At 40.4% G+C, this 19,158-nt stretch overlaps 4 protein-coding genes and 1 pseudogene across 4 annotated transcripts; 1 reads left to right on the top strand and 4 right to left on the bottom strand.

Moving 5' to 3' along the window:
* Window positions 1-1,755: 1,755 nt before the first annotated feature.
* On the bottom strand, window positions 1,756-3,412 carry LOC110745712 (uncharacterized). The gene has a single exon (XM_021945837.2). It carries the CDS (start codon window positions 2,591-2,593, stop codon window positions 1,964-1,966), a length of 630 nt encoding a protein of 209 aa, XP_021801529.2. The 5' UTR covers window positions 2,594-3,412; the 3' UTR covers window positions 1,756-1,963.
* Window positions 3,413-4,606: 1,194 nt separating this feature from the next.
* On the bottom strand, window positions 4,607-6,574 carry LYSOPL2 (lysophospholipase 2). The gene is made up of 2 exons (XM_021964826.2): window positions 6,247-6,574; window positions 4,607-5,731 (listed from the first exon to the last, which is right to left on the bottom strand). The coding sequence occupies exon 2, from the start codon at window positions 5,671-5,673 to the stop codon at window positions 4,702-4,704; it is 972 nt and encodes a 323-aa protein (XP_021820518.1). The 5' UTR covers window positions 5,674-5,731; window positions 6,247-6,574; the 3' UTR covers window positions 4,607-4,701.
* A 1,030-nt stretch (window positions 6,575-7,604) lies between these two features.
* Window positions 7,605-8,486, bottom strand: LOC110762220 (uncharacterized). The gene has a single exon (XM_021964828.2). It carries the CDS (start codon window positions 8,373-8,375, stop codon window positions 7,782-7,784), a length of 594 nt encoding a protein of 197 aa, XP_021820520.2. The 5' UTR covers window positions 8,376-8,486; the 3' UTR covers window positions 7,605-7,781.
* Window positions 8,487-11,244: 2,758 nt separating this feature from the next.
* Window positions 11,245-12,132, bottom strand: LOC110762199 (uncharacterized). Its single transcript, XM_021964804.2, has one exon. It carries the CDS (start codon window positions 12,031-12,033, stop codon window positions 11,395-11,397), a length of 639 nt encoding a protein of 212 aa, XP_021820496.1. The 5' UTR covers window positions 12,034-12,132; the 3' UTR covers window positions 11,245-11,394.
* A 572-nt stretch (window positions 12,133-12,704) lies between these two features.
* Window positions 12,705-13,534, top strand: LOC110762231 (late embryogenesis abundant protein At1g64065-like; annotated as a pseudogene).
* Window positions 13,535-19,158: the final 5,624 nt, after the last annotated feature.

Here is a 19,158-nt window from a genome sequence, read left to right on the forward strand (position 1 = left end):
ACAGTTTGCTAATCACCTAGTGAATAGTATTGGCACTAGGGAAGCTTTACCCATGTCTATTGTGTTGCTAATCTTGATGGCTCTCTATTTACGTTTTCAATTGATCTAATAAAATACTATCGCTTGTTTGGTCAAAATGTATTGGCAGGTTTAAGATGTTTTTAAAAAATTTATCTGTTTTTTTAATTCTGGAGAGCTTGAAAGTCTTACAAAAGGGAATGATCTGGGCTGGAAAGCTTGAAAGTTGCAGAGGCCTTAACTAATCCAATAAAGCTAAGGATTTAAGGAACTTAATTTAATTCTTAATAAGTTAATAATTTCTCAATATATATAATGAAATGCGTCTGTTGCAATGTAACAGTGATAATTCAAGTTTAGAATAACAGAAATATAGAAAGTATTTGCACTATAAATCTATTTCCAGATATTAAACTGATAGAAACATAAGTATAGAATAATAGGAATCTATGTCGGCATAAGGGCTTTGCCTAGAACACAAACAATTGGATCTCTTTGAAGCTTACAAAAGTACAGAGACGATGTAACACATTTCTTAATTTTATTTTACCCTTTTCTTCGTAAACTCTACACTATGCTTGTTAAGTTCAAACACTGTATGTGTAACACAAATAAATACCTGCATTTCCTAAGTTTCATCCCAGAAAAACAAACCAACAACAAAAACAGAGAACTTTAGTTCACCTTTTGCATCAGAAAAGAAAAGGAAACATGGAAAAGAAGTGATGCAGAATCTTTGTAATCCACTGATGAGCAGAAACGCAAGAAGAGAACCGAATTGACAATTTACATTGGGGCTTTCATGTCATTCTCATGACCATGTTTGGACTCACTGCATGAAAGTTAAGACCACCAAGGTCAGGTTAGGCAATATCAATGTCCAAAGTCTTAACTCTGTGGTAGCAACACCATCATTTGACACAAGCCTCACGACCCAAATCCTCGTCAAGAACACAAATTGGGGTCCCTATAAGTTCGATGCAAGCATTGCCACGTTTCAGTACCAAGGCGTGAATGCTCTCCACCAAAAAAATCGATGTCACAGTGAATTTGAATTCCAATGAACATTGCCAAGCAATTCCAATCTTGGCACTGAGTGGAGCACTGGGGTCTTGACACTGAGCAGCCAAGCCAAGCTGACTGGAAAAGTGAAACTGATGTTCATAATGAAGAAAAAGAAGTCTGCAATTGTAACATCTCATTTGATTTGTCAACAAAGGCAATTCAACACTATAGTTCATGATTTTATTAATTTGTGGCAGAACTATACTGTTATTTATTCATTTACTTTAACCAGAGGCCACCTTTTTTCTTTTAACTTTCTTTTACATATTATTGAAGATTGATGAAAGGGAGATGCTTTCTGTATAAGCTTCTAAGTTGAGCTCTAATTTGCATCTCAAGCCAAATGGAGGTTTCACAAAAGATGCCTCAGGTGACTAATTCCTAGTCCAATCTTCACCGTATACATGTTTTCTTTGTTTGATTTAGGTTTTTGTCTTCGTTCTGTATCTCTCATATGCTCATTTCTCTTTAACAATATATATGGGGTTTGAGAACAAAGGAAAACGTAGACCCCTAATCCTGCTCCTCCAGTTGAAGATATTGATCCTAACCCATTTCTGCAAATATTGGCCTCATTGGATAAACAAGATGCATGATTTAAACCATTTGATGAACATAAAGGTAGTTGCAAACCGATTAATTTGCCAAAATCAAACGAATGCACAATCCCAGTGAAAAGAAAAACACGTTAGTGATTAAAAAAAGTAAAAGTAGCAGTATAATTCTACAATAAATACAAGTGTCACTCATAGCTATGGAAACATATAACATCAATGAAGAGAAAAAATCCAAGAACAAGTATTCATCAATCCAAAATCCACATCATTATAGAGATGTGGCCTATCACAAACGTACGGTCTACAAAATAACTAGTCTGTCTTCACTTGCATTGTAAAGATTTGAGCGTCTTGGCTGCCACATCAAAGGCAATAGTGCAGTTCATGTTGGCAGCCTTCTTCTTCTTCATGATGAACATAATTGCAACTTTTCCATTCAATCTGCCTACGCTGTTGAGCGTCAACACCCCGCTGCTCAATTCGCTGCCCAGATTTGAACCAGTTATTCGACTTGAATTCAAACTCACCTCCGCATTTCTTTTTATGGTCGAAAGCCATCCAGCCTTGCCCTTTGCGACATCAATTACTGCCAAAGTCGTGCCTCGGTATTGAAACGTGATATTGGCAGCATTGAACTTGTAGGAACCCCAGTTGGCTGAGTTCTTGATCTTGATTTGGGTTGTGAATTTTGTGTCGAATGAAGGTGTTGCCGGGACAGATTCGAAGCTCTGGAAGTTGATGTTGCCTAGCCTGAACCTGGGGGTCTTCACTTTCATTACAGTGAGACTCATTGTGGTGATAACTATGATCTGAAACACAACGAAAATAGTAATATATATGGCCAATTTGATTTTCTTCTTGCGTTTCAGCTCATCAGCATTTTCCAAAGACTCTGCATCACTTCTTTGGTAACCATGGTTTGCCGGGACTGCAGGATAAGCCTTCTCAGCCATGTTTCTTAGTTTTTCTTTTTCTGATATGAGAGAAAAGAAAATTGAGGACTTGGGTTTTGTAGGATATGAAACTTGGAAATGCAGGGAGTTGTTTATGGAAATGATGGAAGAGTAGTCTGTTATTTATAGAGAGTGGAATTTGGCCAATTTCAATGAGTTATGTGGTGGAATGAATTTCCTGGAAAATGTGAGTTTCAGGGGATGAATTTTGCACAAGCCAAAAGCGTCCGCGTCCAAATGTGGAAATTTTTTACTTCTAGAAGATGGATGACTTTGTTGAGGAGCTTTTAGGCCTTTTGCTTTGAGTAGATGGACATATTAATTAAATATCAATAGAAGCTTCTGTTGATAGATGAAATGTTCTAATACAGGCGAGAACATGCTGACTACGTGTTACTGATCCCTTGTTACTCCGTGATTAGATCATCAGCCAATCCTCTAATCCAGGACAAGAAAAGTCTCCATTTTGTTGGAGGAGGTCCTCAGCGCAAATATCTGGGAAAAGAGTTGTCGAATCCGGAGAAAAACATTTGATTGTGGTTTGCGTTTCTTCGCCTACAATCTATCATTTCCACTGCCAAATGCTCATATAGAGTTGCATCCTTGCTCCTTGTATCCTTCTCCATTAATTCTTGAACCACATTCGCCTTTTGTTTCTTCTTTAGTTTCTAAAAGACCTTTGTCCTTCCTATTCTCACTAGAAGTAGGTGCATTTTCTTCTCTTCTCTGCGTCGCGGTAGTCATCATACTCTCTTCTTTGGGTTCAAAGTCCTCCTTGGCGCTCGAGTGGAAGTTGTAGGCGCTTGAGCAGCAGAGAGAAGTATTTTGGCCCAGGCGCTTGAGAGGAAGTGCAGGCATTCAAGCGTCCGTCACGAATCCAGTGCGAATCCTTGGCGTTTTAGGAAAACCCCAAAATAATAGGAAAAACTATCCTAATACTTTAATAGGACTTTTAATACTTTAATAGGTTAATAGATATCGGGCTATATTTGAAATGAGGCAAATATATAGGTTTAATATTTTTTGGGAGTTTCACTAAAATACCCAAAATGGGGGCTGAAATTATAAAAATACCCAACACCCAAAACACTTTATAAACATACCCAAAACTCATCATTACACACACTCAAAACCCATTTATAAACATACCCAAAACTCATCATTACACACATACCCAAAACCCATTTTGGGTATGTTTCTATGTTTAAATAGTGCTTGGGTATTTTTATAAATACATGTCTAGAATTGGGTATTTTTATAAATATCTCATATTTTTTTAACCCAAAAACCTTAATGGGCTACAATCCATTATAGCCCTTGTGGTAGTTCTGCCCATGTATGCATTTAAGAGGAGAAAATTCAAGAGCGAATTTTCAAGGAAGAAACCCAAGACATGATTCAATGGTGAATTCTTGAGTGTTTACAACGGCCATCTAAGGGTTTGAGCAAAAGTGAGAGAAAAAAAGGCTAAGGCTCTTATGAGAGTTAAAAGGGTTCTTGATTGTAACTAAAGTTGTTCTTACATACTAGTGAATTTCTTAGATTGATCATCAAGAGGACGTAGGCACGAGGCCGAACCTCTATAAATCTTTGTGTTCTTTTCGGTGTGTGTTTTATTATCAAGGGGTTTGTGTGTGTGTGTCATTGCATAGTCCATCAACGACAAGGTCTTGGAGTGTTTGCGCACAACACTCCATCCACCATTCATAAAATAAAAGTAAACTATGTGAGCTGACTCTAGATGCTTATTTACATTACATGTGACCTAATAATTAAAAGATGACATACGAATTAGCACATTTTGTAAGTTGAGTATAATTGAAACGAGATATTTGTTTTATGAGTTATCAGATAAAACATAGTGTTTTAATAATTAATTCGTGGAGTGGAGGGCATGTCATGTCATGGATGGATGAACTACACAGAGCAAAGCCTCCAACGACTGACATGTTTTTTCACTTCTTTTGTTCCTTCAATTTACGTTTTTTCATTTCTTGGAAAGAAACTTAAATATTTCAGTGGTAATTGTAATTTGTAACCTTCAAATAAAATACAATTCTGATCCCAACCAAATTACCACTGCATTTACTTACTCCCATTCATCCTCTTCATTGTTCATCGGACCGCAACTTGGGCCCATACCTCTCAACCCTCTCATCAATCCACTCCCTCATATCCCTCAACACAATCTCCGCATTCTCATCGGGCTCCCCTTGTATCAAGGAATGGTACATCCCATCGTAAATCTTCAAGGTCTTGTCCACACTCGATGCCTTCTCGTACAACAGCTTCGACGACGACGGACACGTCACCCCGTCCGCCGTCCCGTGCACTGTCAAAAACGGAGTCGTGACGCGCGAGAAGTTGTCCTGTATGTACTGGCACACCCTCGCGATCTCCCTCATGGTCCCCACCCTCGGTGGGCCCGTGTACCTCCTCGGATTCGAGGCTATAATCTTCAGCTTCGCGGGGTCCTTGATCGCTTTTCCGACCATCTTGTTGTCCGGCATCGCCGCCCACGTGTCGGCTATCCCGAAGAGGAGGCCGTACAGGAACAGGTGGACCTTGCTGGGCTTCATGTTCTCCGGGATGACGAAGAGCGGGGCGGAGAAGATAAGGCCCGTCCACGTGTCGGGCGGGGACTGGAAGTACATGAGCATGGTGGCAGCGCCGCCCATGGACTCGCCGAAGAGGAAGGCAGGGAGGTGGAGGTATAATTCGTTGCGGCGCACGTGGAGGAAGTAGGAGAGTGACGTGGCGGCAACTTTCTCCATGTCGCCAAGGTAGCAGCGGAGGCCGTCGGATCGCCCGTGGCCGAGGAGATCGGCGGCGAAGACGGCGTAGCCCCACGTGGCGTAGTGGATGCATATTTTCTGGAAGAGCCAGCCGGTGTCGGATCCGTAGCCGTGGGTCATGTAGACGGTGCCTTTGACTGTTTGATCCAACGGCAAGAAGCTCTGGGTGAAGATCTGGCCGTTAGGGGTCTGGAAGAATGATTTGGTGTTGCGCACGCCTTGGGAGGTGTAGTAGTCCTCCTCTGGCATGTCGCCCCAGAAATTCGGAGGCATTTCGGTAGCCATCAGGGATGGACCCAGAATTTCAATACAGCGTGGGGCTAAATTTATCTTTTGGACAAACCTATAGAAATATTGAAGTACGAGTTTGATAACAAAAAAATAGACATAATTAATGATTCATCATTGTTTCTCTTAAAAACCTCTCGAAAAGTCTTTAATCTCTTAACATTTCGATGTTGTCGCAACATTATAAAGTATAATCTACCAAATAATATATAAAAAAATGTAGAAATATAAACCAACAAGAAAAATCCAATAAAAATATACTTAAATAGTTAAATATCTAATCAAAATCAGAAAATGCCATTAATTGTAAATAAGAAATTAGGTCTTCATCACATCTTCAATCAACATGTCAACAACTAATCAATTTATCAAAATTCCTAATTGATAATTCATACAAGCATGAACACCAAAATCAATTTCAAATTCTATTTGATAATTCAACAACCAAAATCAATTACAACTCATAAACGGATAAACTTCAATTATAAATCCCTAATTGATACTTCATAAACCATAAATATTCCCCAAAATTTCAACATAAAAAAAAGCAGATGATGAATGAAATATTACCTTGGTTTGCTTTAATTAAGTCTTGACAGGCAGCAAGCAGGGGTGATTTTCTTTTGAGCAGGGGTTGGAAATGATGATCTGCTACTACGCAAGAGAGAGGGGAGTCCAAACAAAGAGAGAGAGAGAGAGAGAGAGAGAGAGAGAGAGAGAGAGAGAGGGGAGTCCAAACAAAGAGAGAGAGAGAGAGAGAGAGAGAGAGAGAGAGAGAGAGAGAGAATTTCTGTGGTTAGCCTAGTCGAAGAGCAGGGGTTGGATTTGGCGCTGGAGGAAAAATGGAAGCGGATTTTGAAGGGGAGGGAGTTGGTGGATTTGTGGGGAGTGCGGTTGGTGGGGGTTGGTGGACTGCCCTTTTTGATGGGGTCGACCACTACTAGAATGGTGTTGACGCGTGAACTCTTTTTTATTTTAAATTTGTTTATTGCATGATTTATTTGATTTTTGCGGCAGTATTGCCTGTTGGAAAAAATGTCTAAACGTTGTGATCATTTTTTTTTTCTGGGGTTTTAATGTTTTTGTAAATCATTTTAAGTTCTAATTTTCTTTTTGGGTCAAAGTGGTAGTCACAATATTGTAGGTGAATGGAGATTCAAGAGTGTCCAAAAAAGCAACATGCTATCCAGCGATGTCAACCGGTGATCGGAGTGGGAGGAGTTGCAGAGACAGAAAGTTGCAGAGGCCTTAAACCAATCCAACAAAGCCAAGGATTAAGGAACTTAATTTCTGAACTAGTATATAGTTCGAATGTACAAATTAAACTTTAATTTTAATTTTAACTTCTTTTGTTCGTTCGATTTACGTTTTTTAGTTCGTTAACTTCTGTAACTTTCATATGCTCATTTCATTCTAATCCTGCTCCTCCTTTTCAAGATTGATCCTAAGAGTAGACCCATTTCTGCAAATATTGGCCTTCTTGGATAAACAAGACAAGTTGCATGATTCAAACCATTTGCTAAAAATATAGTGCCCATTTGATAACCATTTCAATTTTAGTTTTTAGTTTTTATTTTTTGTACTAAAGTATAGAGGAACAAGAAGGAGAATGGAAGTGAGAATGTGAGTAAAGATGAGATTTAGAGGGAAGATGAGAGGGGAGGATAGGAGGGAGGAGTAACAAAAGTGAAAACAAAAATTAAAAACTGAAATATATTTGAAATTATTTTCACTTTCAAGTTTTTGTTTTCACTTTTGTTACTCCTCCCCTCTCATCCTCTCTCTCAATCTCACACTCACTCCCATTCTCACTCTCATTTTCCTCTATACTCTAGCACAAAAAAATAAAAAATAAAAACTAAAATTGAAATGGTTATCAAACAAGCTCATAATTAATTGCTTTCTGAATTGAAGCACAGCCCCAGTAAAAAGAATAACAACAATTCTGAAATTAAAAAGGTAAAGTAGTCATATAATTTTACAACAAATACAAGTGTGACTCTTAGCTATAGAAACAAAGAATATCAATAAAGCAAAATAATCCAAGAACTAGTCTTCATCAAATCCAAAATTCACATAATTACAGAGATGTGTACTAGCTGTCTTCACTTGCATTGTAAAGATTTGACGGTCTTGGCTGCCACATCAAAAGCTATGGTGCAGTTCATGTTGGTAGCCTTCTTCTTCTTCATTATGAACATAATTGCAACTTTTCCATTCAATCTTCCTACGCTGTTGAGCGTCAACACCCCGCTGCTCAATTCACTGCCCAGATTTGAACCAGTTATTCGACTTGAATTCAAACTCACCTCCGCATTTCTTTTAATTGTCGAAAGCCATCCAGCCTTGCCCTTTTCAATATTAATTACTGCCAGAGTCTCGCCTTGGTATTGAAACGTGACATTGGCAGCATTGAACTTGTAGGAACCCCAGTTGGCTGAGTTCTTGATCTTGATTTGGGTTGTGAATTTCGTGTCGAATGAAGGCGTTGCGGGGACAGATTCGAAGCTTTGGACGTTGATGTTGCCTAGCCTGAACCTGGGGGTCTTGACTTTCATGACAGTGAGACTCATTGTGGTGATAACTATGATCTGAAACACAACGAAAATACTAATATAGATGGCCATTTTGATTTTCTTCTGGCGTTTCAGCTCATCAGAGGATTGCAAAGATTCTGCATCACTTGTTTTCCAAGCCATGTTGATTTCTTTTAGTGGAAGTAAACCCTCAAAAGAAAATGCGCTGCTTTTTCTCTGTTTCGCTCTGTAAAATATGAACTGATGAGCAAGTGAATTGATTGTGAGAATGTTGGTGAGGGGCTGTGTGGTATTTATAGACAATTTGGTAAATGAGTTAGTTGCAGGAATAATATCGAGGGTGTAAACTTCCCGGAAATTGGAATCAAAACGCGCAAATAGTTAGGTTGTAGTTTATTGACTTGTAGTAGCCTACTAGATGCTTGAGAACATGACTTGAAATCCCATGATACTGTGTTATTATATATTTGTTGTGCATATGAACGCGTTTCAAATACGAAACTGATAAAAAAAATCTAGTATAGACTAATGGAAAGCTCCGAGGGCTTTAAAAAATTAGCCTTCCACACAAACAAACAAGGATCTGTATAAGTCTTATTACAAAGTCCAAGCTAGCATTCGGATATAATTTTTTTATTTGGTTTTAATTAGTTTGTCTTTTTCTTTGTAAGAACCTCAAATTTATTATTGTTGTTGTTGTGATAAGCTCCTCGTGGGAGTTAATCGACCCTCTCTAGAAGTCCAACCTCTAACTATGCGCGTTTGGTTATATTTTTCATTTCTAGGAAAGAAACTTAACAACTCTGCAATCATATTGTCCATTCTCTTTCTTTCCTTTTATTTCTCCGGTGGCTTGTAAATTTGTAAAGAACGCTCCTTTTTTTTTTGGTAACAAAAGAACGCTCCTTTTACAATCATTCATGTTGTAAAAACAAGCACAAAAGAAAAACAAATCTTTTTAAAAAATTGAAACAAATCGAAAATTAGATACAACTTGGGAGACATCGTGGTTCACCCAAACGGGCTAAGTCCATAAAAATTACTGATATTCTTAATATTACTATACTTGTTTTGTTTACATAATACAAGTTACTTGTTTAAGAATAATAGTCACGATACCAACAGTCCCTCTTAGTCCCTAGTAAGAAAGTACTTCTTGGTTCAAGAGTTGTAACTTGAATGCACTGGCCGAGCAACCTTTTCGTCTACATATCGCCTAGCCACACTATTCCTAGTCCCCAAAGCCCCAAGGTAAGAAGGACCTAGTAGAATACTTGGCTTTTTTATTCCCAATTCCCTCATGCCGGTTTTACATTCGTTCACTCGGTCGGTGACATGAAGCAATGATGTCGAAGGGCAAAGTGTCGAAAAAGGCAATATTGTTCATGTCACTTAGTTAGTGATAATGCACTGATAGGCGGGGTGCCAAACCGAAAGGTACTTGTGTGTATCAAATCAAGCATATGTGCTGAAAAGCAATGATGCTTATGTGTGGAAAGGCAATCAGGGACGGATCTTTAGTTTGGTAAACTTGGGCTATAGCCTAGGTGGTTTCTTTTTTCCAGCCAAAAAAAAAAATCCTAGCTCACCCAGGGACGAACCTATAGTTTGGCAAACCTAGGCTATAGACTAGGTAGCTTCTTTTTTCCAGCCGAAAAAATAAAATCCTAGCTCACCCAATTTAAATAACCTAACCTCATCTAGTTCTACTCTTTGCACAACACGTAGTCAATAAAAAGGGCAGGGGGGGGGAGAAAACCTCACACACAGCATAGCAAAAGAAAAAAAAGGAGAAAAAACAAAAAAAAGAGATTCACTATTATACCCAATATATGTGCCCAAATTATAAAAATACCATATATGAAATGGACTTTAGAAACACACCAAAAGTCCATTTATAACATAAAAAAGAGGCTTTTAACTTCTTATGAATTACAAAACTGCCATCAATTTCTTAAAACAAGCCCAACCCCAAAACCTCATAAAAAAAACCAAAAATACTCAATAGGGTATCAATGTAATTTAATAATCAAACTTAAATTTAATAGGGCCAACTGTCATTTTTTGGGTTTGTTTATAGAAATTCAATGATGTAGGGTTTATCTATATTATTAGTGATAAGAATGGGTATATGACTAAATATCTCAAAAAATAACTCACACAGAGCATGTAGAAAAAGAAAATAATAAAACAAAGAAGCACCACCCTACCCTCACATGTAGAGAAAAAAAAACACTCTTGTTGATACTGCACTCACCTTCAAGACTTAATTCAAGTGAACCAAGTTCCTATATTTGTCATGTAAGCTTCTCTCAATTTCTTGATGCTTTAATTTGGGGATTGTTTTGGAGTTTATGAAGTATCAATTAGGATTTGCAATTGAGGTATCAGTTTCAGTTTATGAGTTATGAATTATCAAATAGGATTTGTAATTGATTTTAGGGAGATTCACTAATATACCCAATATAGGAGCCCAAATTATAAAAATACCCTATATAAAATGGATTTTAGAAAGACACCCAAAGTCCATTTATAACATAACAAAAAGGCTTTTAATTTCTTTTAAATTACAAAACTGCCATTGATTTTTCAAAACAAACCCAACCCCAAAACATATAAATAAGCCCAAAATACTCAATAGGACATCAAAGTAATTTAATAATCAAAATTAAATTCAATATGGCCAATTGTCATTTTTTGGGTTTTTTTTGGGTTTGTTTATAGAAATTAAATGATGTAGGGTTTATTTATAGTTTTAGTTCTAAGAATGGGTATTTGACTAAATATCTCTTGATTTTATTGTTCTTGCTGTATATATATATATATATATGAATTATCACGAGTAAACAGCCCTACAAGGTCCAGCACTTTTCTGTGTCCCATTCTTCCTTGCTTAATTGGCTACTGGGTTTTTCAGTAAACATTTGACTAAATTTGACTTTTCATCCCAGTAATTTGAGTGAAGTTTCATTAAAGTTCTTATAATTTTTATATTCAATCAGAAAATAAGAACAAAAGAAAAACAGGGGAGTGGTAACGAAAACAAATACCATTATATAACTCTATAACAAATCCAATCGCCATACAGAGGGAAAAAAAAAGAACAAGGAAAGTCAAATCAAGAACTAGCTAGTCGCAATCCAAATGCGGAAGATGCAGCATGGATGCTTAGCTACTTCGCTCACTTGCATTGTAAAGATTTGAGCGTCTTGGCTGCCACATCAAAGGCAATAGTGCAGTTCATGTTGGCAGCCTTCTTCTTCTTCATGATGAACATAATTGCAACTTTTCCATTCAATCTGCCTACGCTGTTGAGCGTCAACACCCCGCTGCTCAATTCGCTGCCCAGATTTGAACCAGTTATTCGACTTGAATTCAAACTCACCTCCGCATTTCTTTTTATGGTCGAAAGCCATCCAGCCTTGCCCTTTTCAATATTAATTACTGCCAGAGTCTCGCCTTGGTATTGAAACGTGACATTGGCAGCATTGAACTTGTAGGAACCCCAGTTGGCTGAGTTCTTGATCTTGATTTGGGTTGTGAATTTCGTGTCGAATGAAGGCGTTGCCTGGACAGATTCGAAGCTCTGGACGTTGATGTTGCCTAACCTGAACCTGGGGGTCTTGACTTTCATGACAGTGAGACTCATTGTGGTGATAACTATGATCTGAAACACAACGAAAATTGTAATATATATGGCCAATTTGATTTTCTTCTTGCGTTTCAGCTCATCAGCATTTTCCAAAGACTCTGCATCACTTCTTTGGTAACCATGGTTTGCTGGTGCCAAAGGATAAGCCTGCTGAGTCTTCTCTGCCATGTTTCTTAGTTCTTCTTTTTCTGATATGAGTGAAAGAAACTTCTCTGCTTTTGTAGGATATGAAACTTGGAAATGGAGGGAGTTGTTTGTGGAAATGATGGAAGAGTGGTCTCTTATTTATAGTATTTGGAATTTGGCCAATTTCAGTAAGTTATGTGGTGGAATGAATTTCCTGGAAAATGTGAGTTTCAAGGGAAGAATTTTGCACACGCCAAACGCGTCCAAATCACTTCTAGATGATAGATGACTTTGTTGAGGAGCTTTTAGGCTTTTTTCTTTGATTTGATTGACATATTAATTAAATATCAATAGAAGCATCTGCTCATGGATGAAATGTTCTAAGATAAAATGCGTCTGGTGCAATTCTAACAGTACTTGGCATACCACTCCATCAGCATCTGATAGAAAATAACAATAGAAAGCTCACCTAACTCTCACATTATTAAAGTATAGGCAATTGGCCAATTTTGAAATTGACAGCATAAAGACTATGCCTAGAACACAAACAATTGGATCTCTCTACATCTTGCAGAGAGATATTTATCACATGTCTTAATTTTATTATATCCTTTTCTTTGTAAGCTATGGGACTTAAAGACCAAGTCAAAAACTCTACACTAAGAGCGCTTGGTTACATTTCAACATTTCCTGGAAACTAATTCTAACACTCACCATCTTTGCAATCCGCTGATGAGCTGAAACGCCAAAAAAGAATCAAATTGGCCATTACATTGGTATTTTCATTGTGTTTCATATCATAGTCTCACTGTGTTTGGACACACTGTGATGAAAGTTAAGACCCCCAAAGTCCGGTTAGGCAACATCGACGTCCTAGACTTTAACACTGTCCCTGCAGCACCTTCGTTTGATACAAGCTTCACAACCCAAATCAGAGTCAAGAAACACAAATTGGGGACCCAATGAGTTTGATGCGGCCACTGCAACGTTCTTGTACCAAGGCGTGGAGCGTGGCTGTGGGGCAAATTGTTATTCCAAAGAGCAAGCCTGGAATGCGTCCCACCAAAAAAAATCTTTGTTGAGGTAAGTTTGAATTCCAATGCATTGCGAAGCAGTTCCAATTTTGGCAATGAGTTGAGCAGTGGGATGTTGACGCTGAGCAGCAAAGCTAAATTGACTGGTAAGGTTGAATTGATGTTTATCATGAAGAAAAAGAAGTCTGCCACAATGGACTGCACCATGAAATTTGACTTGTCTTCAAAGGCAATTCAAGGCTTAGAATGCAAGTAGTGAGAAATTGTCAGCAATAAGTGATGGAGGTTGCAACTTCCGGATTTGAAGAGCGAGTGTTTTTTTTTTTTTTTTTCATTCTATTCTCTGTTTTAGGATTGGATTTGTTGTAGAACCATAATGTAGTTGATATATTGTTCTGTTTTTACTGTCTTTCAAATTTCTGACCAGATGAAGAGGGATACTTTGTATATACAAATTAAGCTTTAATTTTCGTCTATGGTGAATGGAGGCCTTACAAAACAAAAGATGTGTCATGTGACTAGCTAAGCTTTCCATGTCCAATGTTTTCATCTCAACTTGTGTTTTGTGGTGACTAGCTAAGCTTTCCATGTCCAATGTTTTCATCTCAACTTGTGTTTTGTGCTACATTTCCATTTTTGTGTTCATTCTCCTGCATCCTGAGACACTCTGCACCCCATGCCACACTAAACAATCAGCAAAACCTTAATCCAGGACACAACAACAAAAACAGAACAGAAAAAGTCTCCATTTTATTGGTGGATGTTCTGAGCTCAAATATCATGGATGAGAATTGTCGAATCAAAAGAAAAACATTTGATTGCGGATTGCATTTCTTCGTGGCTATCCCCTTTTTCTTAGTTAATTGTTGAGCATAAACTCTTTTTTTTTTTTTTTTTTTTTTTTTGAAATAAACCGATTCATTGCAAAGAAGATTAGCTGAGGCAACAGTCTTGGGTGAGGAGTTCCTGAACAAGCTCAGGGGCCTCACCAAACCAAAAACAATCTTGGTGCAAATGAAAAGCAAACAAGGCAAGCCTGTTAGCGACACGGTTACAAAGCCTAGGCACATTGGCCACGGAAGATGACTGGAAGTGAGAGAGGAGCACACAACAGTCATCAATCAAAACCCCCCCACTAGAAGCAACAGAGGTATCTTGCGAGACAGCTATAGCAAGCTTGGCGGAGCCGCACTCGAAACAAACCCGTTGGAGATTCAACTCCACAGCCAACCGGATGCCCGCCAGCAAAGACACAGCGTGAAGATGATCAAGAGACCCAATATTCCTAATTTTTTTAGAACAAGCCGCCAGAACGCTCCCTGACTCGTTGCGGATCACCACCCCAATACCCCCGCAACGATCGGCAGCAAGCCACGCCCCACCGACGTTGACTTTGGCAAAACCGTCCCTAGGCGCAATCCATCTGTGAATAGGCTGAAGGGGGACTGAAGGTGATTGACCCAAGAGCAGACTATGAAACTCCTGCAACCACGAAGAGGCCTGAAACACTAAACCCGTGGGACTAGTACCCACACACTCCCAGATACGAGAATTACGGTCTTTCCAAAGAGCCCAAAGAAGCATAAGAGCTAGAGCAAACGACTGCTTAGAGAGAAGGATAGAAGCAGCCTTTAACCAATCTGACATGCTCGACGCACGGAGACGAGACAACTTCGGGCCCAGAGGAGAAGCCGACCAGACAGCGGTAGCAAAAGGGCATTGGACAAAAAGATGCAGGGAAGATTCCTCAGAAGAGATACACCTCACACAGTCTGTACCAATATCCACTTTCCGATGATACAACCTTACTCGGGTAGGAATAATGTCCCAAGCAACTTTCCAAGCACAAATTTTAACTTTCGGAGGGATCTTGGCACGCCAGATCGCAGACCAAAACTTCTTATCAGTCTCAACAACAGCAGCAGGAAATTGAGGGAGGGCCACCTCCCCACTTATCAGCCAATCCCGGGCAACACCATAGGCACTGCGAACGGTGAAACAACCATTTGGCTCGTGGTGCCAAATCCGACGATCTTGAGGCTTGCGAAAGCTCAAAGGGATCGAACTAATAGCCTCCACCTCCCCCACCGGGAAAAGATCATGGAGGAGTCGAAAATTCCAGTTTCCGTCAGCCTCAAGGAGGGCATCCACTCTCAGATTTCGGAAAGAGTCATGGGGTGGGGGGGAGAGGACTTGGAAAGAAGGAAGTCTAGGGATCCACTTATCAAACCACACCCTAATGGAAGACCCATTGCCGACTTGCCAACGCATCCCTCTCTCCAGAACCTGTTTGGCAGCAAAGATGCTACGCCAACAAAAGGAAGGGTTGTTTCCTTCTGGGGCCAATAAGAAGTCAGAACCAGGGTAGTACTTAGCCCGGAATAAGCGAGCCACCAAAGAGTTTGGCTGTTGACAAAGCCGCCATCCTTGTTTGGCCAAAAGAGCTAAATTGAAAGCACGGAGTTCACGGAAGTTCAGACCACCTTCCAACTTGAAGTTGCACAACTTCTTCCAAGGCAGCCAATGAATCTTACGTTTGTCTTTATCCCCACTCCACCAAAATTTGGCAACAGCACTATTTAATTCATCACAAAAGCCTTTAGGAAGCAAAAAGCAGTTCATGGTGTAAGTTGGCAGAGATTGAGCCACTGCCTTAATCAAAATCTCCCTACCAGCCCCACTCAAAAGCTTACCTTTCCACCCTTTAAGCTTATTCCACAACTTTTCTTTGAGGGAAGCAAAGACCATGCGTTTGGCCCGACCCACAAAAGTAGGCAAACCAAGGTACTTTTCATGGACCGAGACACAGAGCACCCCCAAAATACTAGAAAGCACAGCACGAGTGTGTTCCTTCACATTTTTGCTGAAGACCACGCTGCTTTTTAGGAGATTGACAACCTGACCTGAGGCTAGTTCATAAGACCGCAGAATTTTCATCACTTGAGAACATTCATCCCTAGAAGCTCTAGCAAAAATGAAGCTGTCATCTGCAAAGAGTAAATGATGTATACTTGGGGCGTTCCTGCAAATTTTAACCCCCTGGATTAAACCATCCCGCTCTCTACTAGAAATCAGAGCAGACAACCCTTCCACACACATAAGGAACAAATACGGGGATATGGGATCCCCTTGTCTCAACCCGCGAGAGGGAACCACAAAGCCTGTTGGGACTCCATTAATCAAAAAGGAATAAGAGACAGAAGTAACACATCTCATGATCATATCAACCCACTGGAGATTCAGACCCAGCCGCAACATCATAGCCCTTAAAAAAGACCATTCAACCCGGTCGTAAGCCTTGCTCATATCTAGTTTAATAGCCATGGAACCTGAATTCCCACCACGCTTGCCATGCAAATGGTGCGCAACCTCTGCCGCAACAAGAGAGTTATCAGAAATCAAACGCCCAGGGACAAAGGCACTCTGAAAGGGAGATATAATAGAATCCATCATTGGTTTCATTCGGTTCGTCAAAACCTTAGCAGCAATCTTATAAAGCACGTTACAGAGACTGATAGGGCGGATTTGCGACATATCCTGAGGAGACTGAGTTTTAGGAATCAGGGCCACATGAGTGAAGCAGATTTGTTTAAGAAAACCATTCCCCAACAAGAAAGAGCGAACTGCACAGACCACATCATCACCGACGATATTCCAGAATTTTTGAAAGAAGACTGGAGCCATACCATCAGGGCCAGGGGCAGTGGAGGGGGCCATGGAAAACAGAGCCAACCTAATCTCTTCGGCTGAAAATTCTACACACAAAGCATCATTCATTGTACTAGTGAATTTGGGCTCAACCACCTTTAACACCTCATGAACAGCGGAAGTATTCTCTCCCTGCGCCAAGAAAATCTTCCTGAAATGATCCAGAACGATGACCTTAATGCCTTTTTCATCGTCGTGCCAAACTCCTTGAGCATCTTTAAGCCCCTTTAAGCAATTCCTACGTTTCCGATTTGAGGCTTGCTGGTGAAAGTACCGAGTATTCCGATCCCCATTCTTAAGCCACAGAGAGCGAGAGCGTTGTCGCCAGTAAATTTCCTCGCGAGAAAGGAGGGAATCGAGCTGCCCCATCAAGGCCTTCTGCTGAGCATGCACCAGACTAGAAGGGGGCAAATTCCAAAGGACCTCAAGAGAGTTCTGGATTCCTTCCAATTCAGCCTTAAAATGACCGAAGGTGTGCCTGTTCCAGTGAAGTAAAGCAAACCTGGTTGCTTTGAGTTTCTCACACACTTGAGCCATAGGCACTCCGGGAGCAGCTGTGCTCCAGCCAGACCGAACTATCTGCTCACATTCCGAATGCTGGAGCCAAAACTCCTCAAAACGGAATCTGCGCCTTGATTGAGAAGCAGTCCGAGAGACTCCAGTTCGCACCTCGATAAGGACGGGCAAGTGATCAGATTTACTAGGAGCCAAATGCACCACACGATGATGGGGGAACTTGTCCCGCCAAGGAAAGTTAGCAACAGCACGATCCAACCTGCAAGAAATCCCACCAGACCTGGATGAAGACCAAGTGAAAGGACTCCCTACGAAGCCAAGGTCAGAAAGATCACTATCAGCGAGGGCATCTCTGAAGTTATCCATCTGCCATTCAGATCTTAAGAGACCACCGCACTTCTCCTGATTACTTAGGATTTCGTTGAAATCCCCAAAGCACAACCACGGTAAGGAGGACTGCTGACCCAAACGAGATAGGATATTCCAAGAGAAAGAACGATCAGACACTTGGGGGCAGCCGTAGAACCCAGTCAGTCTCCAAACTCCTACCGAGTCACCCGAATCGCACTCAGCATCAATATGATTGAGAGAGGAAGATTTGATGACAATATTCACTTCCTCCCTCCACAGGAGGCAAAGGCCACCAGCACTGCCCTTGCTTGGAACAACGAACAAATTCGAGAACCCCAACCGGAATTTAATTTGCTCCATCTTCGCCATGCTACATCTTGTTTCACTAAGAAAAAACACTTTTGGCCTTTTTTGGTGAATGAGGTTCACCACCGCCTGAACAGTCGGAGGGTTCCCAAGCCCCTGACAATTCCAGCTCAAAAGGTTCATGAAGCTCGACGAGAGGGGGCCTTCCCAAAATAGAGCACAGACCACAGCCAATAGAGGCTAACGAGAAAGAACCAAAAAGGTTCCTCACGAGTTGGACAAGAGTCAGAAAACATGCATCAGCTACTTGACAGAGGAACACTGACAAACACCTGGCGTGCTTCTTCACTAGCCACACTGCACAGACCGACTTAGGAAAAAACCTTGAAGCCCGTCGCAAGCAGATAACCCAATTGCAAAAAGCAAAGGGAAAATAGCATCAAACTAGTAACAATGTAGAAAAATTTACTACACACAGAGCCGACAAAGCGGGAGTGCAGACAGAAAAGAGGGCATCCAAAGAAAAAGAAGAAAAAAAGGGGGGGTAGGGGTTAGATGGTGGATCTGGCAGAGGAAAAGCAGAAAGGGTGAAAGAGTTGAAAAAGAGGGGAAGGGCCCGCCAGTAAAGGAGGTTAAAAGAGATGGGGAGCGAGTCTGGGTTAGGGAGGGGGGGAAAAGTGGGATTGAGAAAAGGAAGAGAAGTTGGGTGTGGGGTAGGTCTGGAATAGTGAATAGCAAGACAGGGGGAGGCGTTGGATAGGGGAAGGAGGCCCGCTAGAAAAGAAGGGAAGCTGCCTGAGATGGGGAGGGGGGGGGGGGGGGGGGGAACGCGGCGGGACTCACATCGTGAGCCAGAGCAAATGTGTTCTAATCACATTATAAGATAAAGAGAACCACACCGTTGAGCATAAACTCTATTCTCACACACATTTTGTAAGTTCAGTATGATTGAAACGAAGTATTTGTTTTATCAGACAAAACAAAGTGTTCTAATAATTAATACGTGTGGGGCATGTCATCATGTCATGATAGTTATGTAACTTTTTAACTTCTTTTGTTCGTTAACTTCTGTAACTTTTGTTCGTTAACTTCTGTAACTTTCAATTGCTCATTTCTCTCGAACATACATATACAGTATGTGGTTTGAGAACAGAGGAACATATGTAATCCTGCTCCTTCATTTCAACATTGATCCTAAGATACCTATTTCTGCAAATATATTGGCCTTTATTGGATAAACAAGATGCATGAT

Source organism: Prunus avium, chromosome 5 (genome assembly GCF_965620075.1).
Source record: "Prunus avium chromosome 5, drPruAviu1.hap1.1, whole genome shotgun sequence".
Lineage (NCBI taxonomy): Eukaryota > Viridiplantae > Streptophyta > Magnoliopsida > Rosales > Rosaceae > Prunus > Prunus avium.

Excerpts from the sequence above, each read along its gene's own strand:
- LOC110745712 (XM_021945837.2), bottom strand. The coding sequence starts at position 2,593 with ATGGCTGAGAAGGCTTATCCTGCAGTCCCGGCAAACCATGGTTACCAA.
- LYSOPL2 (XM_021964826.2), bottom strand. The coding sequence starts at position 5,673 with ATGGCTACCGAAATGCCTCCGAATTTCTGGGGCGACATGCCAGAGGAG.
- LOC110762220 (XM_021964828.2), bottom strand. The coding sequence starts at position 8,375 with ATGGCTTGGAAAACAAGTGATGCAGAATCTTTGCAATCCTCTGATGAG.
- LOC110762199 (XM_021964804.2), bottom strand. The coding sequence starts at position 12,033 with ATGGCAGAGAAGACTCAGCAGGCTTATCCTTTGGCACCAGCAAACCAT.